The 26813-nt window shown below is 37.0% G+C and overlaps 1 protein-coding gene across 2 annotated transcripts in view; it reads left to right on the forward strand.

Annotated features, from left to right (window-relative positions):
* DOCK4 (dedicator of cytokinesis 4) overlaps positions 1–26813 on the forward strand; it is a 242056-nt gene that overhangs the window by 79783 nt on the left and 135460 nt on the right. Inside the window, exons 2-8 of one of the 2 annotated variants that reach the window (XM_061467701.1) lie at positions 8815–8898; positions 9448–9488; positions 11840–11895; positions 13802–13898; positions 16381–16529; positions 17864–17948; positions 19986–20137. In XM_061467701.1, coding sequence (XP_061323685.1) covers positions 8815–8898; positions 9448–9488; positions 11840–11895; positions 13802–13898; positions 16381–16529; positions 17864–17948; positions 19986–20137 — 664 coding nt within the window. Of the gene's footprint in view, positions 1–8814; positions 8899–9447; positions 9489–11839; positions 11896–13801; positions 13899–16380; positions 16530–17863; positions 17949–19985; positions 20138–26813 lie in introns of those variants that run through there. The other variant, XM_061467700.1, reaches the window with a different exon arrangement.

The raw sequence follows: 26813 nt of genomic DNA on the forward strand, positions 1-26813 counted from the left end.
GCAATAACTCCTTTCCTTGATCATGCTATTAAAAATTAAGGCAATTACTTAACAAAGTTTGAAAATGCCTGGAACTTTGGAAATACTTAAGTCTTAATAAAAGTCACAGTGAGTAACACAGTTATTTTTAATTGAAAAAGGTTGTTCTCAAAGATAATGTCATTTTAGCATAATCTACTTTCTTCTACTTACTCCTTTCTATTAGCTGGATTTTTAAGCTGTTACTGTTTCCAAGTAATGAAGGGAAATGACACATAATCCACACTTACTGTTCAGGGTGGCAGTTTTAGTGTGTTGATACTGCTTCTGTAGCTTTACATTAGAGAATTGAAATGAGACCAGCTGGTTGAACTGCATGTAGACTAGTTTCCTTTATTACAGTTAGATTGAATGCATGAAATCTATACCTGATTGTACTGCATCCACCTCACCTTCTGTTATGATGCCTCTGACAGGTTGTAACATTAGCATTTCTTCTGTCTAAAGGAGACCCCTGAGAAAATTCTTAGGGAGGAGCTGTATTGTCTATTCACAGACGTTAAGGTGTACAAGAGTTTCTAGACTTGTAAGGACCTGTTTGTTTTCTTTTCATTTTACTGTTAAATTCCTGGTGCCAGAACTAATGCAACTCAAGAAAAATGTCCCTTGTAGGGACAAGATGTAGACACAAGAAGATGCAGCACGTGTTCAAGAAATGCAAAAGGCTTAACTAGCTATTCTTTTTTTTAGCTTTTTAAGTAGCTTTTTGTCTTTATAGAAGAAGGAAAATAATGAATGAAACCTCATACTTGCAAGTGCAGAGACCCTTGTGGTACATGCTGAATTACTCCAGTCCTGGTGTTCTAGATTGGCAGCAAATAGGTGCCTTCATTTGTTACTTTTAGTGCTATTTTTCTAAGATTTAGTGCCTAATAGCTAGGATATACAAAGGAAAGAGTTAGCAAAAATGCAAGTACTGGGGAAACCAGTCGTTATCAAAGAGGTGGTAAGGTTCCTGCCTGTAGCTGAGATGCAGGATGAGGAGAGCCTGACACTTACTCAGACAGTCACACTAAACTGATTAGGTGTGTTAGAATCATCCTAGGGGTTTTGGCAGCATTGTAATTCAAATGTTGAGACCAGCACAGGAGGGAATACTGTCTGCTGCAGCTCTCTGTCCTTTGTGTATTTCAGCTTTTGAGTTTGCCTTATCTGTATAGATAGCTGCTGCTGTTAGCACTAGGAATTCCAGACGGTTTTGTTTTGTTTTTTTCAGGCAAGTGAAGAACAGTTGCATATAAGTATTCTACCTTATATGGTATTTTCAAAGCTTGGACATTGATAGAAACCTTGAAATATTTTCATGCATAGCTATTCAATGGATGTTCTTATTAGGAAAATTCCATGGAACAGCTCGTGTTTTAAGAACAATTGGCTGCTGCACATGAGCAGCACTTAAGGTGTTCAAAAGCCACAGGTGGCTCAAGAGTCCTGGACTGTCATCCAGGTCATGACTGAGCTATCACAGAATTGCACAGTCATAGAACCAAGTAGGTTATAAAAGACCTTTAAGATCATCAAGTCCAACCATGTTTTTTATCCTTTTAATTGTGGTGTATATATACAGACAAGAGAACTCACATTCTTTCATTCCAATATAATTTGAGTGTTATCTTCAGTAATCTGTAAGACATTTAAGGATTACTTCTATTATTGAAACTAACATTCATATATATATATATATATGTATATGTATATATATGGTGTTTATTGAAAGGAGATTAGATTGATTCCCCACCGTGTTCTCTGCTTTTCTGTCACTGTTAGCTTGGTTTTGGTTTGCAGCAAGCCTCTTAGGGTATCTGTAGGCAGCACAATGCATTACTGAGCAGATGCCTGAATTAACTCGTGTATTAGAAGCATGAGCTTCTAATAGCTGTGCTACTGTGCCACTCCATCCAGATCAATTCATATGCAGGCAAAGCTCAGTGCATGTCATGGCCTTTTACAGTAAGCTTTGGCCATTCTGCATTAACAAAGCTGTATGCCTCTGTGTTTTTGTGTTTTTAAACATTCTGCCTATTTAAAAATCTAAAAAGGTTCTTCAGCTTCATTTGAGAAGAAAAAGCTTCTTCCTGGAAAAGATACGCTAAGGTGCAGAGAGGGTGATAAAAATCTACTTATTCAAACTTCCCTACAAGAACACAGGGACATGAAAATAAATTTTAAGTGGCACTATAAAAAAAAGGAAGACTTTTCTGCCATGCAGCATACTTAGACTTACTGTGAGTTTGTGGACACTGACATTATGATGCATGTAAAGTCTAGTTAGACAAATTCAAAGAATTAAAATCCATCAATGGTTGTTGAACACAGAAATACCATGTCTGGCTCAGGAGATTCCTATGCCACAAAATACTGAGAGCTGTATCACTGGATGCTTGCATTGCTTGCCAGTGGTCAGTAGCTTCAGACATGAGTTTACAGACAGTATCCTGAGAAGAGTTCTTGGGCTGATTTTTTTATTTTGCATTTTAATGCCTGTCTTGCTGATGTGCTGTCTCTAACGCTGCATTTTCTGCCGCTGCTTACAGTGCCCGATGTCTGTTTTATTTACAATCCATAAGTACATATAAAAAGATAGCTTTTTGCATTTCTGGAATAAAGACCACTGAATCAGAGCCTTCCTCAAAGGTGATGCACACAGTCATCAGCTAAAAAAAAGTGTAAGAACAAGCTCAATTTTCCATCCATAAAGGAAAAATGCAACAGTAAATGATTGTTTTAACTGGTATAATAACTATATAATTTTAGAAGTTCTCTGATTTAATTTATTACAGATTTTGTAATTATTTTTCAACTGTTCAATAGATAAAAGAACCCCTTTGTCCTAGTTTTGGCTGGAATACCTTTTTATTAATTCTGCTTCCCATCCCACTGGGAAGGTGAGAGTGAGAGAGTGGTACTTAGTTGCCAGTTGGGGTTAAACCGTAACACCCTTGAAATGGTTGTGCCCAAGAATCTCAATCTGGTGGAAGAACAGCAGTTTAAGGCCAGAATAAAAACTTGGAAAATTGCTTTTTCCACCAAGAGAACGTAATTTCAATCATAGTAGATAATATCTGGAATCAATAATAGCTTCTGGTCATCTGTTAGTAGAAAAGGAGCAACAATATCTGCCTCATCAGTTCTTATGTGCAGATCTCTGGTTATTTCAGGCAAAAAAGTTTTAAGAATATAAGCCAAAGCAAAACATCGAAGTGGGCCACCCACCCTGTTATCAGCTAATCAATTCCTTTTCTATCAGAGTGTCTTGCTTCCGTCAGAACCAGTCCCTCTGATGCAGTGTTCCGATCCTTCAAATCTGTTATTTTCCAGTGTGTTTTTGCCACGTTTCTGTGTGGTTTATAGGCTACACCTGATAGTTGGAGCATTATGACTTAGAGCACTGAACTGGACTCTATTTTTCACTCCAGCATTTAGCATGCACAATATGTCCAAGTAGTTATTAAAGTAAAATAATTTTTCTACCCCATATCCTTCCTTCACCTTTTTCTTCAGTTGAAGGACTGGTTTTTGTTAGGTGAAACCTGAGTCTGCTATTGTGGTACAAATACTCGTTTTTGAGGTAGTGGTAGTTGCTGTAGATGTTGCTTTTACTGCTATTGATTCACTTATATGGGGGAAGGTTTGGTGTGTGTGTGTGTGTGTGTATCCTGCTGTTCAGCCAGGAACTGCAGTGTACTGTGTGTCTCCTTTTGTAGTGTTGAGCTTAATTGTGACGGGGGGCATCTTCAGCACTGTACCATATTGCACCCTTTGTGGGGAGACATTTTCATCTTGGAAACAATGAGTCAAGCCAGCCATGAAACCAGCATGTTCTTGGTGGGTCTCAAGTGCATCTTTATAATGTTAACTCATATGTAAGATTTGAGTGCACTAGTTGCAAGTAGAAAAAGAATCTTCTTTTATTTTTAAGAACAGCAGTGTTCTAGATGAGCAGAAGGCGAGTTCCTGCATGCAAAAAAACTTAGGCTTTAATTGAGACCTTGGGCTTGGATTGATCTTTTTATACACCAGGTCTGATATGAACGTAAATGGTCTGATATGAACGTAAATATTGGAAACCTCTTTCCAATTATTCATGCATGTGCTTGTAGTGAAAACCTTTGTGGAACCCACAGAATGGATGTCTTGTGTGGTCCTGTGCCAAATTCTTGACTGAACTGACTGTTCTATTGAAGTGTAGAAGACAAATATTAAGAAAATATTAGAGCATTTGATGAATTTTAGCAGTTAATCACAGCCAGGTGACTTAACTGGTTACTTCATAAAGGTTCTTCTCTTTCAGATTCCCTCCATAGTTCTCACAGAAACAGGTTGTTTCATAACTTGTGGTTCATAGCACCTACCCTAAAAATGTTAAGCTTGGCATGAAACCTAAAACTGTTTTAATATTGCAATCACTGTAGTTCTTGCTGTATGATTTACGTTTTTGTGTCCTGCATTGTGGTCTTGCTTTCTTACCCTCTCAGTAGCCTTTGGCAGCAAGAAAATTTAATAATGCCAGCCAACTGCTGTATTTGATCTCAGTTTTTAAAACACTCCTGAGAAAATATCCTCCTACAAACTTTTATTGTGGAGTTCCACGTTTCTCCCACGTCTGAGAGGTGATTGAAGAGAGCATCAATCACTGTGCCTGCGCTTGAAGCACAAACAGGACATTTATATGACCTTCAGGTACTACAATGACAAAAAATTGTATCTAGATGCAGGTGCTTTTGATATTTGGCTTCCTGGGGACATGCATATTGGTCTGCAAAGACTGCAGATATTGGCAGGTGAACCACATTCAGTGTATCTTTTCTTCTGTCCGTCTGCCCTTTCTAAGGTCTCTGCTTGCAACAGTAAGTTGCGTTGGAAATGAGATAAGGGGATAACCACATCAACTACTGTTGCTGTAAGAGTGAAAATGGTGCATATTTGATGCACATGGCTTGGTGAATGCTATGTATATAAAAAAAAGTCCAGTTCTGTGAGTATGATAAATGTGTACTGCTCTGAAGTTAGGTTGAGAACACCTTAAGCCATGGTTGCTGCAGAGTGATTAATTGTATACTTACTACTACTAGGAGAAAGAATTAAGGAACATCTACAAAGTGCTACAGAACAACGTGGCCATCTGAAGCAAGGGCAAGAGGTTTAGGACATCAAATTGATATCATGGCTTGCTTAAGAGCCCAGCATCCTAGTTAAGCTGCTGAGCCCTGGAATCTTCTCTGGTGGAGTGGTAACTGCCTTCTTCTGTGACTTCATCATTATTCTGCCTTTAGTCTACTTATGTATATAGAGCACAGATAAACTAAGAAGGCTTGAGTAGCCACCTTCTGCCTCAGTCCCAGTTGTGTAACATGACTTGATTAGTAGAAAGTTAGCCAGGTAAACATTTGTGTGATAAGTTTATCTGTGGATTTTTGTGCTTTGCTCTAAACTCTGCTACTCTGCAGTCCACAATCTTTAGAGTGGCATTGCTAAAGACTATGGGCTACCTGTTTTGAGCCTGACCTCACTGCAAGACCTCTGCAGGAATCCAGCCTGAGTTTTGTGAGTCACTCTGGTAAATGTGCTTGTCTCAGTGATGCAGGTATTGCCCTCATTTCTTTCTTTCTTTTCCTGGTACTCTGCAGGCTACCCTTCTAGAAGATATTTCAAGGTATAATTTTTTTTCTTCTATACATAAGCTAAAATGAGTTCCAGCTATTTTCTACATTGTGCCAGGTTTCAATCTTTTTTTGTCCTAAAAGTTTTTCTTTGAAACTTTTATTAAAAAAAAAAAAAAAAAAAGATCTCTAACAGATCTAGTTAACTAAGTAATAAAAATTGAATGTCACAGCAAAGTCAGATCAAAACAATGTGACAGGTTACATTGGCTCTTAAAGAAAAAATTACTGTCATTATTTTTGTCTCATGGAGTTTAAAAATAAAACATCTCAGAAGTGTATGCTTACAAATGTAGTAACACACAAGGGTTTGGTTTGGTTTTGCATGCTGCTTCTGGTAATTCCTTAATTTTATTTCAATGCCTGTAGGTGCTGTTTTGCTGGGCTTCGTAGTTCAGTTGTGAATCTTGCAAGCAAGAAAGGTGGCCAGAATGGCTCTTCATCATTCCAGTGCCACAGAGGAATTTAGATATAGTTTTTGGGTCCTTGTATAAGAATTAATTGAAAAATTTTCATTTTTCAACTTTCAGACTAATTTTTTTGATGTATAAATACTGTCTTGAAGCTAACCCTCTTTAAAAATGGTATACTTGATCATAGTGGGGGAATGAAAGTAGCTGTTCTTATTTCATAGCTCTTATTTCATAATGCTTATCTCAGGGTATTCTAATTCTGTGTAAGTACCTTGTTGATTTGGAGTAACACCAAAATGAATATAGGTTTATTCAATACACATGAGGCAGGGAGGTGGGGGAAGCTCAGTACTACAAATACTGGTCACACATAGCATACTCTTGAGGACTAACCAGATACATAATCTCACAGGCTTTATTCAAAAGCATAAATACAGGCCATGGGTAAGGCACAGTGATGATTGAATTCAGTGAGTTTTGAGGCCTTCAGATTCAGAATAAAGATTTGGCAAAAATGCTTTTCATATATTTTATGCATGCCCTCCTGTAGTATAAATCGTATTCTGTTTGCTTACTCCTAGAATCTGGAACTTTCTGGCAAAGTTTCACAAATGAATTTTCAGTTTTCGTGGGTGCTGACAGCTAATCTTTCCTCCTGCCTTTGATGAATAATGTGACAAACACAGGCAGTGGGTGACAGGTTATATTATGTTTGAGCTGACAGCAGGCAAAAGCCATCAAAATGGATTGTTGTGACACAAAATCTTGCAGGTGCTTTGATGGAAGAACAGTTACTTTGTAAACGTATCTGTACCCATGGGGTTTCCTTTCGGCTTTTACATGTGAAGATTTGTTCTTACACCTCCTAGTTGGTGTGTTTTTACATTGCTGTGAGATTTGGGTTTTCCTGTCTGGATGAGTAGATATCATGGCTGGAGCAATACCAGGCACAGATGCAGGTTGGGCAGAGAAGAGATTCAGAGCAGTCCTGCTGAGAAGGACTTGGGGGTGTTGGTCGATGAGAAAATGAACATGAGCCGGGTTCAGTGTGTTCCCACAGCCCAGAAAGCCAACCGTATCCTGGGCTGCATCAAAAGGAGTGTGACCAGCAGGTCCAGGCAGGTGATCCTGCCCCTCTACTCTGCTCTTGTGAGACCTCACTTAGAGTATTGTGTACAGTTCTGGTGTCCTCAATGTAAGAAGGACATGGAGCTGTTGGAACAAGTCCAGAGGAGGGCCATGATGATGACCAGGGGGCTGGAGAACCTCCCGTATGAAGACAGGCTGAGAAAGTTGAGGCTGTTCAGCCTGGAGAAGAGAAGGCTGCGTGGAGACCTCATAGCAGCCTTCCAGTATCTGAAGGGAGCCAACGAGGATGCCAGAGAGGGACACTTTATCAGAGACTGTAGCCATAGGTCAAGGGGTAATGGGTTCAAACTTAAACAGGAGAAGTTCAGGTTAGATATGAGGGTGGTGGAGGCACTGGAACAGGTTGCGCAAAGATGTGATAAATACTTCATCCCTGGCGGTGTTCAAGTCCAGGTTGCACAAAGCCTTGGGTGACATGGTCTAGTGTTAGGCATCACTGCCCATGACAGGGGGCTGGGACTAGATGATCTTAAGGTCCTTTCCAGCCCAAACCATTCTGTGATTATTTGATAGCAGCAAGACTGCTGTTAGGCCACTAATTAACAGCCGTGTTGATATTTGAACTCCGTTTCTAAAACACTTTATGAAGGCCATTTTTGTCTTCAACTTCTAAATTAAGCTCCAAAAGAATATTACAGTACAGAGAATTAAAATCAGTATTGCTGTCTCGTGGCCTGAATTAGGCAATATTTTAATTCAGAATTTCAGATACGGTAAGCATAGGATTGAATAGCTGAATTGCTATTTAGCATGTTAGTGGATTTTTAGTGTTTGCAGGAATAAGTATTTTGAGTCTTTTGCATATTATGTTTGATTCTGAGTGAACTTTTTAGCACCAGCAATATGAGTTAAATTTTTACTGTAAGTATTTGGGAACATCGGTGTCCTGGCAGACATTCTGCTTCTGAGGCATGTTTTATCTCCAGCAAGGGAAGCCCGTTTCTGTTACTCTTGTCCCAGCCTGAGCTCATGACCTCCCCTTCACTGGCTTCAAGGAGGCTGCAGGGGAGACAGCATGCGCACAAAACATATTTTAGTGAACAGCATGCTTTAGTGGTCTCCACTCCCTAGCAATTTCCCTTCACTTGGAATTATGGGGAGTGTTGGGTCTATAGCATCCATTAAGCAAATGTGAAATAAGGTTTTCCTTTTGTGGCATGTGTGTGGTATAGATGGAAACAAAAACGTTATCACTTTCAGCTTGCAAAATTCTGAGGTCTCGTATGTGTTAATGTGAGCATTTGGAATAAAGCAGTTTCTGTCCTTCAGGGTAGTTATGGCCTGTCTAATAGAGTTCCACAGTACAAATTTTCCATTCATGTATAGTAGGTCTCTAAGTGTTTGAAGGTTTTTTCCAAGTCCTGTATTTTAAATTTTCCGCTCATAGAAGTGGCTTAGCCTCTGGTTCTTTCTACAGCTTATGAAATTTTAGGACGCCTGTTTGTTCTTAAAGGGAAGCACTTAACTTCCCCTGTTAGTATACTGTTTTTGTTAGCAAGAGGAATATTTGTATTTTAATGTTGTAACTAATTGAAACTTATTATCTTTTTCAGTAATAGCTGGTTTTCGAGGGACAGTCCCACATGGCCTATCACTGGAGATTGGAGACACTGTTCAAATATTAGAGAAATGTGATGGTGAGTTCACCAGGTTGGAATTTCAATGATAACAAAGTTTCATATAGTGTTGATTTGAACTCCATTACCATTCATTTTCTTCAAGTAGCACATTTTTGAAGTGAATAAACGTTCTCTTCAGCCTCTGTGTTGAGGCAGAGAATAGAATCATAGAATGGCTTGGGTTGGAAGGGACCTTTAAGATCATCTGGTTCCAACATGCCTGCCATGGGCAGGGACTAATGTGAGTAGAATGCTAATATGATTTTAGCAGATGTTCATTATCCAGTGTAAGAGAAATAAAGTTGCTTATTTTTCATAATCTGCCTCCTTAATACATTACCTAAGGGACACACAGTTAAAGAGTAATATCTGAAATTGTGTGAATTGTCCTCTGAATGGGAGCTGGTTTAAGCAAAATATTTTTCATTTTATGAAAAACCTTTTAAATTAGTTCAGTCTGTTAGCATCATGTAGTTATCATATCTGTCCAAAAGGGAAAGATGAAATCTGGTTTACATATGGAAAAGACTTACATAGTTTACAAAACAAAATGTTCTTTCTTCACAGGATGGTACAGAGGATTTGCCTTAAAAAACCCCAATGTTAAGGTAAAGGTCAATTACAGTTTTACATTCTTTGGCAACAGCGTTTATTTACTTTTTAAAAGTTTGTAGTCTCCATGTCAGTTTATTATATTTACTCTAGAGGAAAAGTAGAGCTTAGTGTTAAGTATTATTGATAGTGCTTTAATTAGATTTTGACATGGATTACACTTCTGAAATGCTCCTATGTGTTAGAATGAGGCTCTGCTGAATTTCCTTTCATTTCCGATTTTTAGATTGCGAACTCAGAGGAAGATAAGTTGAAGGGAAAAGACTACTGAGAATACAAATTGTAAATGCTGCTGAAAAAGTTGACTAGACTCTGCCTATTTTTCTTGATGTTATGAATTAATTTAGAGCAGTCAGTGAATGCAGCTAATTCATAGGAGCCACGTGCAGACTATCAATCGAATATAAGCTGTGTATTGTCATATAAAATGCATGGTTCATTTTATTTTTCTTTGATGTGTAGTCTTTAATTTCCACAGTAGTATAGCTGATAGTACTCTAAACCAGACTTCACTGATTTTTTTTTCTGCATTCAGACATGAAATACTAGGAAATTCATATTTCAGCATTTGTTCATGTTTAATGTCTAAGCTTTATGTATCTTATTTGTCTTTCTGTTTTCTTAATCTATCCTGTCAACTTGCCTTTGTGACTGTAAAGATTGTGGTTTTTACATGGGAAATCATTTTAAGATTTCCTCTTTTTTTTTTTTTTCAGCAACACAGCACTAGAGTTTTTAGTCTTATTAAAGCCATTCTGTTCCTTCTTTAACCTCCATTGTAAGCTTCGCTATTTTTTCCCCTCTATTCATTTCCAAGCCTCTTCAGCTGCAGAATAGGGCACAGATACATTAATTTCAAAAGTTTCTAGGCGCTCTTATCATAAGTCATTGACCATTTGTGTCTAGGCGTGCAGTGTCTGCTCACATAAATTCCCTTTGCTTTATATAGAAGGTCAATGTGAATAAATAAATTTAGCCAGAGTCCAATGTGATGTTTACTACTTTGACTTCATTGATATATATTGCAATTTGATTTATAAGACATGAGCAGTTAGGATTTTGTTATTGCTTCTTCTATGTCTTTTGTTGCAATTCTTAACACATGCTTGCTGTCAGTCTTGCTTTGTGGTCTGTCAAATGTGTTGATAGAAGTTATGAACAGGTTTTCTAAACATGACTTGATGTGTGAAGAAATGAGATATGTATTTTCTGCTTTCCTAGTGTGAATGCAAACAGCTTTCTGAATGGGATTTTTGAAGGCAGTCTCTTTGAAAGTAAAATAGTAAGAGCACCTTGTAACTCCACTTGTTATTGGTATTGCTCTGTCAAGATTCTTCCCTTGTTATTCTGCCAGCTTTGACACTCAAAGAAACATTCCGTGGCAGCTGGTCCGCAGTAAGCATGCATATGCAGCCATCCTGTTTTCTGGCACGCTGTTACAAGTGCAAGGCTGTACATCTTACTGTCCTTGGGAGATGCTCTCCAGAACTACTTTACATTACAGACAAGTGGGAGCAATTGCCTCTCCATAGTAGATGCGTTTTGGTCAAGGCTCTAATGTCTGTGTTAAAAGAAAATGGGTCACCATCATCACAAAGGAAAGCTGTACGCAGCTGTGCTTATTGTAAAGAGAACCTATATACGTATTCCCTTGCTGCATTATGTAACAAGCTGTAGCATGTTACGTTCTCAGCCAGAAGCTTGAAGTTGAGTTTCTTCATTTTGTATATTGTTCTGATTTATGCAGGTTACTGTGCTGTAAGAGCTGCAGAACTGGGGCAGGATTGCTGCTTGTTCAAAAGAAGAGTGGAGGGAGCTTAAGTAACTAGAAAAGGTTCTTTGGTAGGGATCTACCATAGCTTTCCTGTGCGCTGCAGAGCATAATAACCACCAAATAAAACTTTATTTTTATTGAACTTTGTAATTTTTTGCTTCATTTTGAAATCATTATCTGAAGATATTATTTTTAGGATGTTTTTGTTTAGATATTACCCCCCCCCCCCGCCCAGTTCATCCGTTTCTTATCAGGGTTGGAATAATTAATAAGAGTACCCAGCATAAGTGAGCTCTTAAGCAGTCTTCTACATGTTCTACACCTGTTTATCTTCTAATTTTCTGAAGTGTTGAAGGATTTAAACTCTACTGAATATGGCATTTTAGTTTCCATTAGATCTATGCTGACTATGTATCTCACTCTCTTTTGCAAGTTTTTTGGTAATTATTTGGAGGACTTTAAATTCAGCATGCATTTGCATATTAAATAGTACTAAATGGTACTCAACTCATGTAAGGGGAGAGGGGTTTTTTTGTTTTTCTGTTTTTTTACATAAATTGTTTTATTTTTCAGGGCATATTTCCATCCAATTACATTCACTTGAAAAACGCCTGTGTTAAGAACAAAGGGTAAGTGAAGTGTTCTGATTCAAATATTTAAACGTGCTCAGTTACTTGAACAAAAAGTCTTTTGCTTATAAGGTAATGATTTTGTTATTTAATATCTTAACTTCAGCTTACTGCCACAGGACTTAAAATGTTTGTCCTTAGCTAACCTGATACTCCTCCATGATTATAAGGTTGGAGCAAGGTATTTTGAAAAGACCTGGAGCACAGTTGGGACTATCAGCCTGTATTGTCTAAAGGACAGAGAAAACAATTACATGTTTTCACTTCCTGTTGGTAAGTTTTGCTTGAAAAAGGTTAAACCATGACAACAGTATTGCCTCGATTAGAAAAAGTCATTCTGTCCAGAAGCTGGCTATTAACCTGCTGTTTAAGACTGGTTGTTTTCTTAGAGGATAGCAGCTGTTCCATGGCACACAGATACAGTAAGATAGCATTAAAGTTCAAGGGCCGAAGATTTCACTAGCACTGTAATTGGAGATATTTTTTCCTTCATTTCTTTCCTTCAGGTGATGGAGAGACAGTAGTTATTTTTGACAACAACTGATCTCTTTTCATTTCTGGAGGAGTTAATAAGAAACCAGAACAATTTGCTAAAATTAGTTTAAAATTTTTTAGAACTCAAATGTTCTGACTAAAAGAAACACTGGTTTTTGGCTTAGATTTTTTTTTTTTTTAAGATGTAACGCTTGCCGTGAGAGTATTGCTTTTTTTTTCTTTTAATTTCTCAGTGATCTTAGTTCGACACAGTTTTTTCTGAAGTTTTACTTAATTTGGGAGTATTCACATTGTATTATTTATTTAGATTTATTCATTGAGAACTGATATATAACAGTTTGAAACCTATTTAGGTAAAGACATTTCTCATCATAATAGTTGGATGCCTAAACATCAGCTGTAGGTGAGCTTTACTTTGGGAGCATGAATGAATGAGAAGAAGGTCCATTATTCATAATGAGCAAAAATAATCATGAAAACTGGAATCATGTTAAAAATAAAAGGGCTTATCCTCTTACTGTTAAACACACTGTTGTCTGCTATGGAGTTCAAGCCACATGTGGTTTGTCATGCACTAGGGTAGCTTCTCCTTTGAAAGTGGTTGTAGATACAACTGAAGGTTCAGTGAAATAAAATTGTTGTAAAACATCACAATAAAACAAAACATAAAGATGGATAAATATTTGGTAGCAGACACCACAATGGTACTTGCAGGGAGTTCAGCCTTTGTTGCCTCTCTTTTCTTCCTTGTGTATATTTCCCCTTCAGGCCATGTGCATTGTGGACAGGGGCTCTCACCTTGTTATCCTAACTTGGTTAGAGAGAAATGATATAATGAAAAAAGTAATCCAGTCCTGAATTCAAACCTTTCAAATGTAGTGTGTGTGAGAACAAAGCGGCAGTGGTGACCGTATGTAAGATGATGGTGTGGTGGAGAGTTTGGTCTTGACCAAGCCAACACATTCTTTTTCTTGGTCAGGATCTAATAAGCAAGGACTCGCACTGTACTAGTTTACTTTTGAGATTTTATGCCCTCTTTCGGTTGAAAAAACAGCATTTTCTGTCTTATTTCTATAAACAGAGCAGTCACTGGTTTGGAGTCTAAACTAAAGTGGCAAAATCCCTTCAGAAACTGTGGGATTACTCTGCTGTGAAAGTATTTGACATGCTTATCATGTAGAAAAAATCCCACCTTGACTTTTCTAGGACTAAGACTTTCTGTGGGGATTAAATTATTTTCACCCAAGAGTTTTCCATGGGGATTAAATGAAATACACTAATGAAGTGTCACAGTCTGATGGATCACCCATGTAGGCTGTTAGACATCACATTTGGCAGGGCAGAAGTCTTTATATTAGTAACAGGATTTGTAATACTTGCGTAATGTCATGTGTTCTTCTGAATGTTACAGACAATTTGAAATGGTTATTCCAACAGAAGATTCTGTTATTACAGAAATGACATCAACTCTTAGAGACTGGGGAACGATGTGGAAACAACTCTATGTGGCAAGTACCCTGAATAATATTACTTTGATTTAATACCAACTGTTGTTTAGATGATCTAGTTTAGTTAGTTGAGTCCTCATTGTCGAGGGAGACTGAGGGGTTGTTGACCCGGGAGTCATGGACAATGCAGAGACGATCAATGTGATCAAGCGATTGCCAAATTTATTACAAAGCCTTAACTCCTTATATACTATTTCTTACATGCATTTACAGTGATTTGGCATATTATAATTGGATACATGGCTTGAAGACCCTTAGTGACTAATATATAATTGGTTAAGCACAGGTGTGAGAACTTGACCTTGAAAGCTTGCCAACAGTCCACAGTTCTCATAACTTGGTGAATTCCAGCTTCTTATCTTGCTTGCTTAAGCTTCTTCGGGCCTCTCATGGCCTTGCTGTATCTTTCAGGATTATTTAGAGTTTATGTACTAATTATGCATTCTCCCGTGAGAGCACTGTCTCCACAAGGGGCGATTCTTGATTAGCAAATGGATACAAGCTCCCTAGGCTGCTTTTCACTGCCATGTCGCCCATGAACACACTGCAGTCTGCCATCCTTAGGAGAGGTTTCAGACCAGTGACTTATTTCTTCACTGTAAGAAATCCTACCATTTCCTTTGCTTAATTGGCTACCACCATAATTTTTTGTGTACTTACAAAACATGGAAAGAAACACGTTAAATCTTTCTCTTTATTCTGACTGAAATTCAGTCTTTGCTGACTGTTCTGCATCTTTTAAATTTAATTTTTTTTTCTACATCATAATCTAAAACATAACAATTGCTATAATTTCCTTTTTCTGTGCCTACTTCTACTTCCTCTGTTAACTGAGCTGTTTTTTTGTTTGGTTTATTTTTTTTTTACTGACTGTAAAGTTGTCTTTAAAGGTCTAACTAAAATATCTTAGTTTTAAATTGTGATTTGCATCATGATTGTCTACTGTTTTTAACATTTGACCTTCTAATCTACTACATTACAACGAAGCCATGGTTTGGACTTGGCAGCATGCGCACACATAAAATGTAATCAAAACCTGTTCATTTGGTTCTACATATTCTCCAACCCCTCATCTTAATTCATTGCTGAGCTGGTAATTATGGCTTAAATTGTGAGAAGGTTAGACACCTGATGGAAACTCTGAAACCATACTTTAGCCTGTGCCTCTGTAACATTCCTCTAAAGTCTTTTTTTTGTCTTTTGCTTCTAATTCAAAGGTGATTTGTATGACCTTCTTTTCCCTTTTTCCTTACAAAGTTCATATATTCCTATTGTTTTTACTGAAGTTGTTTCTTTTTTCGGCATTTTTTCCTCACTACTATTGTTATTGTATGATCAAAATACGCTGGCTTTTTTTTTTTTTTTCCAGAAAGAAAGCCAAGACACAGTAAATTAATACTCATTTTAGCGAGCTTATGAAGTGAATGAATGTGAAATAAAAAGAGCAGATTTATCAAGCAGCAGTTTGTGAGAGCCCTTGGAGTATAAAAATTATTGACAGACAGTAATGGTGCTTTTAAGTGAATTCAGCTTTTAATAGCAATTATGCACCAGAAGAAGCTGAATTTTGTTTTAATGCCATTTGTTCATAGGAAGAAGGAAAAGGGAAATGGGCTTAGTATTTTTTGTCTAGAATTAGCAGAACAAATCTGAATAAGAATGTTTTTTCAACTTTTTGTGATGTATCACTTAAATGGAGGTTGCAATAATTTCCTCAAGCTAAAGTTTCTTAGAAAAGCTGTATGAGGTAAAGCTACTTAGAATTGGTGAAGGATGAGTTAAAAGAATTTCTGTTTGGGAAGAAACTGTTATGGGAAATTGTTTATCCCCCTAACTGTTATATACTTAGAGTAGCAGGATGTGGTTTAAAAAGCAGTCGTATTCACATAATTACTCCTACTTCACAGTTAGATGAAGAACTGTCTGGACAAGATTCTGGCTATATATACTATTTATTATGGTTAATAGTGTGTACTATTAGATGCATACAATAAAAAGTTAAAAAGAACATTAACACCCTGTGTTTCAGAGTTTGAACGCTAGGAACTATTGCCTTTTCATCTCCACATGTGTTTGAGTTCAACTAATCTTGAATTACGTGAGCACATGTTCAGTTTGGATGAGACAGCAGCACAGAATGAACACACTCTTGGAATAAAAAAGTGCTACAGAATGAAACTTTTTTGTTGCATTTTTTGTCATACCTATCTCATAAATTAGACTGTTAACATGAGGCATAAGGTCTTGGTATGAAATTTTGCAATGAGTGTGGTGCAAAGACAGGGTCTGAGGTAAGCTCTGAAACAATTCTACATGCACAAACACATGCATGCAGGTGAAATGGTCACAGTATGATGGGGAGAAAGAAGTCCAAGTAGGTGTATTAGTAGTGAGCTTTCTTAATTTCTCCTCCATATCTGTGTTCATTAGGATTGTCAGCTTATACAGGTAATGTGAAGGCAATTATATTTTTATCTCACAGAGGAATGAGGGGGATCTCTTTCACCGACTGTGGCATATAATGAATGAAATCCTAGACCTGCGGAGGCAGGTCCTCGTTGGCCATCTCACCCATGACCGAATGAAGGATGTCAAGCGACATATCACTGCTCGTCTGGACTGGGGCAATGAGTGAGTAAATATAGTAATAAATGAAAATAGTGTAATCTAATTATAATGCCACAGCTTTAGGCTCATTGTAGAATGTTGAAATAATGAGCAAGTTTCTGAGAGGTGTTACTTTGCTGGTATTTTTTAATGGACTTTCTCCTTCATTGTTTTTCTGCCCACTGTGTTTTAACAGAAAACTGACTTGCCAGCTTATTTTGCCTTTTTTCGTCAAGTTATTTTACATAGCAGTGGTACTGTCTACAAGAGAATTGCATTGGAATATCTACAGGATCCTTTTCCATTTTTTTTTTAAAACACACCTGGCCAGATTCCAGTGTGATGCAGTCTGCATAACTCTTGTTGTCTTAGCTGAAATCATATTGGCTGTCATTGCTTCCTAATTGGGCATCTCTAACATGTATCTTGCTACTATGATCTACATCTTTCTTTTATTGGAATGTGAATAAGAGCTAAGGCAAATTGTATTATCTTATTTAAAAAAAAAAAGGCAAGAAAAAGGTTAAAATGACTTTTGGCATTTAGGAGCTGTTTCCAAAGTCTTTTCCTTAGCCTATATTTGTTTTTTTTTTTTTTTTCAGTTAAACTCTGACTAAATGCTGCACTATTCAGTAATAGAATGAACTGAATTTCAGGGGTTTCTGCAACTACTGCTACCTGAAAGTCTAAATACCTAACACTGGGGAAGAGCTGTGGTTAACTGCTGCTTAGAATTTTGTGCCAACAGAATGGAATTGTGATGGTTTTGGAAGTGCTCAGTTCCTATTCTTTAAAAACATATTTTTGAAAAACATTCAATCTCTCATGTTTTTCTAAATTCCACAACTGCCACGTGTGTGTTCTTAATCTTTATTGCTTGCTGCTCTGCTGAAAATAAGTATTATTGCTAATGATTCAAGTCCATTTCATTATTGTGTTCATGGGGTACAGCCAGGCAGCTTTGATGTCATCCAGTCTGAATTAAAAATAAGTTAATGTTTTGGATTTTCTTTCTACCTTCTTTTCTGCTGTTGTCATTCAAATTGACAATACTAGTGCAATTCACATTGTGCAACGTCCACAGTAGTACAAAGGACAATATCCATTATACATTGTCCACAGTATGAAACATTTAAAAATTCTGGAAAAACATATTCTACTAATGTTACAAAGTGAAGAAAGTGGAGGAATCATCTGTGAATGGTGAATAGCCAAAACACCCAAACCCAGCTGTAGAGTGCCAATTAATGTATATATTATTTGTTGGAATGTTTCTGTTAAATGTAAGTAGAAGAAACAGGTTAATTTGTTTCCTTTATATGTAGAAACTACTTACTGTTATTCCATTTCTCAAACAGACAACTGGGACTCGACTTAGTTCCAAGAAAAGAGTATGCTATGGTGGATCCTGAAGAGATCAGCATTACGGAGCTTTACAGGCTGGTATGTGATTGTAGTACTCAGTACATTTGCTATGAAATTTCATGCTTCTCTTTTGGTGGCAGCTTTCTTCTACTTACTCAAAAGTACTTTTTTTAAATCAAATAAACTGGTATTTCATAGTGCAATGAGTTTTACTATGAGGAGAGAAGTTAACTTTTGAACAGTTATGTCATATCTGTATCTGTATGAGGTGCTTTGGTTTTATAGAAGGGCAGTGAAGCTATTGAAGGTCCTGGAACGCAAGTCTCATGAGGCATGGCTGAGGGAGCTGGGGTTGTTTAGTCTGGAGAAAAGAAGGCTTAGGGTGGACCTTATCGCTTTCTATGACTACCTGAAAGGAAGCTGTAGTGAGGTGTGGGTTGGTCTCTTCTCCCAAGTTACAAGCAATAAGAGAAGCGGAAATGGCCTCATGTTGTGCCAGGGGAGGTTTAGGTTGGAAATCAGGAAAAATTTCTTCACTGAAAGGATGCTCAGGCATTGGAACAGGCTGGCCAGGGAAGTGGTAAAATCACTGTCCCTGGAAGTGTTAAAAAAAAAAAAAAAAATTGGATAATGCCCTTAGTGACATCGTTTAATGTTGGACTTGGTCCTGTGGTAAAGGTTGGACTTTTCCAACCTAGCTGATTCCATGATACCAATTCTGTATGTACACACATGCTTATTTTATGTTATTTGTTAAAAGTTTTGTGTTCTGAGTTATCATTAAAATTATGATTGTTAACGTGAATTTAATCATCAATAAAAGCTTATGAGACTCTTTTTCATTAGAGTTTTATTTTGCCCATGAGTCCTGTTAGATAAGACTTATGGAAATATAATCTTATGGTAGAAGTATTGTCACAATTAATCATACTGGGCTATTGGTCTTTTCTAATATATTAATGTAAATAGCAGTTAAACTGCATAGAAAGATCTCCTTTGGGTATAAAAGCCCATCTTCATTTACTAAAACCAGCACTGATATTTCTTATTCTGATTTAATCTCCAGTGAGGTCTAAGAAAACTTACCAATTCATTTATGTGGGCTTTGGCTCTTGTTTAAGTGCTGCAGCTGTTCTGAGCCTTACTTGCTTCAGGCTAACTAAATTTTATTTGTACCTTTTATATTTAAATATAGAATAAAGCAAAAAATATAATGCTGTAATTTTGTATGGAGCTGAAATTATATTCTTTATAATTTTTAACTACTTGTGTTGATAACTTATCATGTCAAGCCTGACAGTAATTTCTTAATGCTAGAATCAGTATATCTCTGAGCAGTTTCAAAGCCATATGTAATCGTATGGAATCCTGTTGAAGCACTAGATGAAATACAGTGAGGAACCATTAATCATAAGAAGAAACATAGAGAAGAAGAATAACTGAGGAAACCAGTAATGGAACTCATGGAGTGCACTTTCAAAAATAAAGAGGGGGGGGGAAGCCCATGATAACCTCAGTTTGAAGATAAGTAGCTTAGAAACAGTGCTGTTCAAAATTATTTTTAGTACAGTGTAAGAAAGAAATAGTTCAATTTAATATTGTCATACTCTTAATGGGTGATTAAAATAGTGAAAGTATAAACTGTGATGTCAAAACAAGATAATTTAGGAGCTTCAATATAGCAGTCTGCCAAGGACTGATTTTTTTTTTTTTTTTTTTTCAAATTTAAAATACTGGTGTTTAGTCTTCTGCAGAAGTATTTTTTGTGTGTTTGGATACTAGAATATCAGATCATGAACTATTTAAACCAGCTGTGAAATACTGTCTTGATAAAGCACAAAGCTTTAAAGTGGCTTAGCATTTTCAGAGAAAAAAGGTAAACTACTACAGGTTACTGATTTTCTCTTAGAGATAATGATGATGCAGTGCAACACCGGGAAAGTCACTTCCTTGTGTTCTCCTTCTCAGATACAAAAAACAAACAAACAATAAAGTAAAAGTATTACAAGTCAATACTGATTAAGAAAGTAGTTCAGTATTACAGTTTTTATGTCTTTTTGTTTTGAGATTTTGACTGTTAATTCAAACTGGCTGCTGTGTTTGGGGTACTTTTAGATGGAACATCGTCATCGAAAAAAAGACACACCAGTGCAAGCTAGCAGCCACCATCTCTTTGTTCAAATGAAGAGTCTGATGTGCTCCAATCTGGGAGAGGAACTGGAAGTAATCTTCTCACTCTTTGACAGTAAAGAAAATCGGCCCATCAGGTACCACATGATTTTTCACTGGAATACTGATTTTTACATAAGTTTTGTCATTATACAGTGTCTGTTTTGATCCAGGTAATAGAATTCACTTTTAGAAGAAAGCAGAAGATAATTTTTTCCTTCATTTTAAAATTCAGTTTCAAATTTTAATAGTTTGCAGTATCATTTTAGGTTTAAATAATGTATATGTATCTGTCTTTTTTACCAGTTCCCGTTTTCAGTTGGTTTTGGTTGTCTGGGAACATATATATATATGTATGCACACAGAGTGAATGTTAGTTCTGTGACCTAAAGGTCATTTTTCAGTACCTCTATTTTCCTCTCTCCTAATCAGTGCACATTCAAAACATAGAACTATTTCTTGCTCTGTAATATTTATGAGATTAATTCTCCTAGGTACAGGAGATTGGAGGGCTGCCCTTAGTCAGTGAATTAAGAGTCTTTTTATGAAAGGAGCTTATACTTCAATGAGGAGGTCCCCCTCTTCAGTGAAACAATCAAACCCAATTTCACATCCACTTAGGGTTGGATTGACCTCTTTTTTTCAGCTGGGAGCTGATCCCGGAACCATTCGTTTTCTGTTTGTCCTGGAGCTTAAATTCTGTGAGAGCCCTGATAACCTTTGAATTTTTAAATATTCAGTAGGTATTTCTATTTCCAGCTTATTTCTGGCCAAGAGAGAGAACAGGGGAGTGAACAGTAGCAGAACCACTATGAACTTAATAAATATGAACACAGGAGAAGAGCAGAGTTAGCTCAAGACCCTATTAAATACTGTTTGAGGAATATGCCAGGAAGATTGGACTATTAAATGCAATGCAATGATGATGGGTGTGGTGGGTTGACCCTGTCTGGCCACCAAAGCCACTGTATCACTCCTGTCCTCAGCTGGACAGAAAAGAGGAAATGTAACAAAAGGCTCATATGTCAAGATAAGGGCAGGGAGAGATCACTCAGTAATTACTGTCATTGGCAAAATAGACTTGATTTGGGAGAAAATTAATTTAATTTATTACCAATCAAATCAGAGTAGGATAATGAGAAATAAAAACAAATCTTAAAAGCACCTTCCCTCCACTTCCCAGGCTTAACTTTACTCACGGTTTTCTCTGCCTCCTCCCCTGAGTAGCACAAGGTGATGGGAAATAGGGGTCATGGTCAGTTCATCAAACGTTGTCTCTGCTGCTCCTTTCTCCTTAAGAGAAGACTCCTCACACTCTTCCCCTTCTCTCACATATTCTCACTCCTCTCTTCTGACTGCTGCTGTGCAGATTCCCCCCGCCTCTGTTATCCCAGAGGCACTACCCCATCACTGATAGACTTAGTCCATTTTGGAGCTGGCTGCATTGGCTCTGTGGGACACGTGGGAAGCTTCTGGCAGCTTCTCACAGAATCCACCCTGTAGCCCTCCTGCTACCAAAACCTTTCCATGTAAAGTCAATGCAATGGGAGATCACCTTCTGGTCAGAAGGCTCCCATTCATAATTTGCTGCTGGCTGGCCACTGTATTCTTCTCTGCTCTCTTCACAATAGAAGGAACATGTTTTGGAAGCAGCAAACATTATCTGATTAAGACTGGTCACTAGAGAAATGAAAGACTAGACTTCAACAAAAATAAACCACTTTAGGTAAGACAGCTCACAAGTACATGAACAGAAATATCAGCTTCTTCCTTCAGCCTGTTAATATGCCAAAAGCTGTTACTCAAAAAGTGTGCAAAGCCATGACTTGTCATCTTACAGCAGTACAGATTTGGGGAACTGTGTAGAATTTGGGCTGAGTTTGACAAAATTGTGTTTGTGCTTTGTAGTTGGCCAAGATATCTAACCAGTGCTTTGAAGATTATATTGAATAAAATGATTTTTATTGTTAATGAGATTATATATGTGCAACTATTGCTACGGTGTTAGCTGCTAAATACTGACACTTCATTCTGGCCTGTACTTTGGACGTTAGTCCCTAAATTGCAGTTTCCTGTCTTTACTGAGACTTCAGTGTGCATCAGGGCACATCTTTTGTGTTTACTCCAGTAAATGCCACAGCAAGCGGTGGATTTAGGAGAGAGCATCATTGACAGAAAACAATTTGGGTGTTATGGAATGCTGAAAACAAGTTTATGACAGTAGCGGTGGTATGAAAGCAAATGGGTTGGATTTCATGTTCACATGAAAGCACAAATTCTAGAGCTGTTTGTCACATGCTTGCTATGATCCATCCTGTAGTTATTGATTCCTGACTCCAGTGTACGTTTGCAGCTGTTTTACTATATGTGAACTTCCTCATCCTGTTACTGTCAAACCTTGAAGAAGTGTGTTGCCATGAATCCAAACTGTCTTCTAGGGCATGGGGGGACTGAGATGAACTCTGTGAAGGTGGTTAAGAACTATCTGCAAAACTGACATACATACACGCCCAAAACAGTAGAACCACAACAAAAAACCCTCCCAAGAAATAAATGGATATCTTTCAACATGTTGAAAAAGCTGAAACCAAAAGAATTTTCATAAAAGCAAATTAGATGCACTGTATATCAGTATCACAGAATGAACATTGGAATGCAGAGGTGTCCAAGCTGGATATTTATATGGTCTTTCTGGGCTAGACCTGGAAGTGTTATCAGGTTATCACAGAGTTAAAGTAAAGTTAGCTGGTCTTGGTGCACAACAGTAAGCTATGAGGAATTTTTATTCAGTACAAATAGGTGGGATGGTTCAGAGGTCTTTACGCCCTGGCAGATGCACACGTGAAATGAAAAGCCTCCCTCAGAAAGATGGTGTATGAGAAGAGACAGCGTCTGTGCTCCCCACCCATTGCAGTTCACACCCTGCAATGATACCAAAGCCTGCTGTCAATAATAGAGTTCTGGAGCCTGGATATACACTGTTTTACTCATTTCTGATGAAAGTGCAGGTCAAAAGCTGTAAGTGGCAACACCTTAAGTTCTGTCTCAACCTAACTGTCTCAGTTGTCCATTGGTTTCCTAAGTCATTGTCTTGTGGTCCAGTAGAAAAATGCAATGAAAAGAATAGATGAAACTTGCAAATAGCAGAAATAAGAATAGATGAAACTTGCAAATAGCAGAAATAAATTTAAGGAACTATACATGATAATTTCTTTACTGAAACAGGAAATTGGGTTAAGAATAGCAGTATATGAATACACATGACTTAAAATGTATTTCTTCAAATCGATACTTATGGTATTAGAATTTTTGGGGTTTTGTTTCTTTGAACTTTGTTGCTTTTTACCTCAAGTTTCAGTTTGCCAAGCACTATTTTTGTACCAAGCTTTTCTCAGGTGGGTAATCCTGCTTCTTTTAATGAGACCATTTGAATGCATAATGTTAAGTACAAGCTCACAGGTGACTTTGTGTGGATTCTAATATAATAGTCGTTGTCCAGCTGATATAAATTGACATAAAGCAAGTGATCTCCATAGCCTCTTAAATAAAGAGTTCATTTGGAGAGAGTGATAATAGCAGAATTGAGATTTTAATAATGGAACTTCAAATATTTTTCTTCAGACTAACTTAGCTTCTTATCAGGTGGACCTGCATATGTGAGATTTCTCTATATATCTTGTTTCATTTTTTTGTAACCTGAGGTTTATGCAATTGAAATAGCAGCTTTAAAAGGTTATTGAAGGACTAGAAGCAACATTATTGGATTATTTTTTTTAGATTGGTTATATATCTTTTTCCACAGCTTTTTTTTTTTAATTGCCTGTTTCATACACTCAGCTGTTTGAACAGAAATATTTGTTCAAGTGTCATGGTTAAACTGAATTGAATTGTAGGTACTGGATGGGGCAAGTATCTACAAAAAGGAGTAGTAAAGCTTTAGGAAGTTTGAATATAGCAACTTCATTTCTAGTCCAGCTCCAGGCTAGTGCAAGAAAAAGTAGCCTGTGGGTAGGATGCTCTAAGTCAAATCAGTCAACAACATTCAGAAAGAAATATAGCATTTTTGAGCTCACAGCTCACCTGGCTTCTTCGTGGTACTGCCCTGCAAGGAATGATAGCATGTGAATGATATTTTGTGACATTTTTCTGAGATTATTTTTAATGTGTTAGTATAAATCTCTCTTTCGTTCAACTTTGAGTATTTATACAACAGTGATAAAAGGACATAATTTTTACTGACGTGCATAAATGAATTTGATTTTGTGAGAGTGACTTGGCAAATTTGCAGGTATTGATTTTTCTGTTCAGCTGTAGTGTTAAATAGTTTGTAAGGGTTTGATTGTTCTCTTCCTTTATTTTGAAAATATCTGAGTTATTAAGAATGTGGGTAGCATGTTACCATGTGGAAAAGTCTGTGCTTTGGAAAAAACAAGGGAAAAAGAAAGTTCTTGGTAACCTAGGGAAGGTTATAGTTTAACAGCTGAGCTTTATATTAAAGTGCAAGAACAAGGTTGTCCTTAGGCCACTGTAGAGTTGAAGTTTTCTCAGGCAACATTAAGAACTGATCAGACTCAGAATGCAGGCATTGAACAATGAAAGGTAGCCAAACTTTGTGTTGTTGTTGCTATAGTTATATATTCTCTCTGAAAAAACCATGCCATAGCAACTGAGACAAACCAAGCAGAAAAAGAAAGCACAGTGTGATACCAGTTCTTGCATTCGACTTAGTTGGGACTACAGTTGTGTCTAACAAAAAAGTATAACACCATTACATGCTAAGAACAGATTAAAAGAATATAGAAGTTTAAGGTACAAAGAAATCTAGATATCAGATTGAAGACTATGATCCTGAATGCCAGCACACAGCTTGTCTATAATCCTTGTGACCCATGTGTTTTGTAACAGTAACTAATTCATTAAGTATTCTCAGCAGGGCTAGATTCCAACATGATGCTATATTAGCCACTGTTTGTAAAGACAACCAGGGGAGAGAAAGAAGAATAGTAATAATTGTAATTTCCTTTACACTTTATACAATCTTAATGTTGATTGCTGTAGCTTAAAAACAGTCCAGACCCCTGGCAGATAGGAAACAAAAATGTAAATATTCAAAGCCAGAGAAAAAAAACTGAGCATGGGTCTTTGTTTTCTTAAAGAAAACTCCAACTTATTAATATAAATCTGTTCTTACTACACTCTTGTTCCTCTTTATGTAAATAAATAAGAAAGAAAACCTGGTCATCACATGCTTTGTATTGAAATTTAGCATTTGGCATTTGCTCTTCTTTGTCAGCTTTTGTTTCTCTGATTAGTTGTGCTTCATTAGAAAAGAATTGGTCCTGAAAGAACATGCAAGTATGTCTTCAAGGTGGAGGCAACACGCTGTCAGGCTCTGGAATCTGAATAGGTGGAGGTATCTTTCTGTAGTCACAAGTAAGATGCTAAGATTAAGACACAGGCCAATGCTTTGCATTTTCTTTTTCATTTTTTTATTTTAGAAGGTTGATGAATAACTGGATTTTAGGATTGGATCCAGCTCCAAAGGCATGTAAACTTAAGATCTTTGTGTGAATTGCATGTCTAGGTTCCTGTTGCAATCTGCGAGAGACTTAGTTACAGTCAGTGAAACCAGGAAAGCAATTCAGCTGATGAAATGTCTGCGTCCTCTTTAGGGCACATTGAATAGCTCTTTAGAATCCATAGACTCTATTGACTGAAGAGCTGCTTAGCTTCCTCTGAAGTAATTTTGAGCTGTATCTATCCTATTTCTTTTTTTGTTTTCTGTTTTGTTATATTAGGTCTCAATAAAGTTCAAGCCTTCAAGTTCAGAAAGAGTTGGTGTTGAATTCATGAAGGATACAGATATTCAATATTAGTTGTCTGGCTTCTTGACATTAGCCCCTCAGAGTGGAATCCTTAAGGTGAAGCACTCTGAATTTGCTTTTAAAATATTTGTGAAGGATTTAGAGTAGATGGATCAAAAATAAGTGATAGAGGTAGGTAGAAATTTGCAGTTGTTGCTTCAGTAAAACAAAGCATGGTCTCTGTGTCTCTTGTTATTATGTTGTGGTAGGCAATGCACGTGTTCAAGGAATATTTTTCTAAATTAACATACAAATTGATGCTGTCATATATGACCTACCAGTGCATTTCTAGGATAGTACCTTTTAAAATAAGTAAGAGATGGAAATTAGAGCCATTAAACCATTATTGTAGTTTTGATAATGTGTCTTAGTATGCCTTTAGTGATTTGAATAAAAGAAAAATTAGGTAAATTTATAACTACATTATTCTCAATTAAATATTTTTTCATCTTAAAAGCATGGATAAATGCTCATCATTTTCCCAGTGTGTACTAAGAATTAGATAATAATATGTTTTTCCGGTGAGATGGGAGGAACTGTGATGTTGAAATGCATTAGTGATTTGCCCAGAGAAGAAATCTTATGTCAGATAATGACAGAAAAATCAGTGTAATGCTTGGGGTTCTTTTTGACCTTCAGACTTCCTAACTAAAGATTTCTCTACATGGGTAGCAGCTGCGATTCATCACTTGCACCTTAGTGTGATCAGCACCTACTTGGGGCAGCAGGGTTTTTTGCTGTCAAGTCTAGTAAGCTAGAGATAAATGTTTTGTATCACTTTGCCATTTGTTTATTACAGTATGGGACTGTACTTTTCTCCAGGTTTTTGTTGTTGTTGCTAGAAATTGCTATTAAAAATAACTGTTCCTTATTGTCTTGGCATCCACAATAACATCAGTTCTGTTGTATT

This window comes from Pezoporus flaviventris, unplaced genomic scaffold (genome assembly GCF_033815535.1).
Source record: "Pezoporus flaviventris isolate CSIRO_AGI_PZ_B2104156 unplaced genomic scaffold, CSIRO_AGI_Pfla_v1 ptg000045l, whole genome shotgun sequence".
Taxonomy (NCBI): Eukaryota; Metazoa; Chordata; class Aves; order Psittaciformes; family Psittacidae; genus Pezoporus; species Pezoporus flaviventris.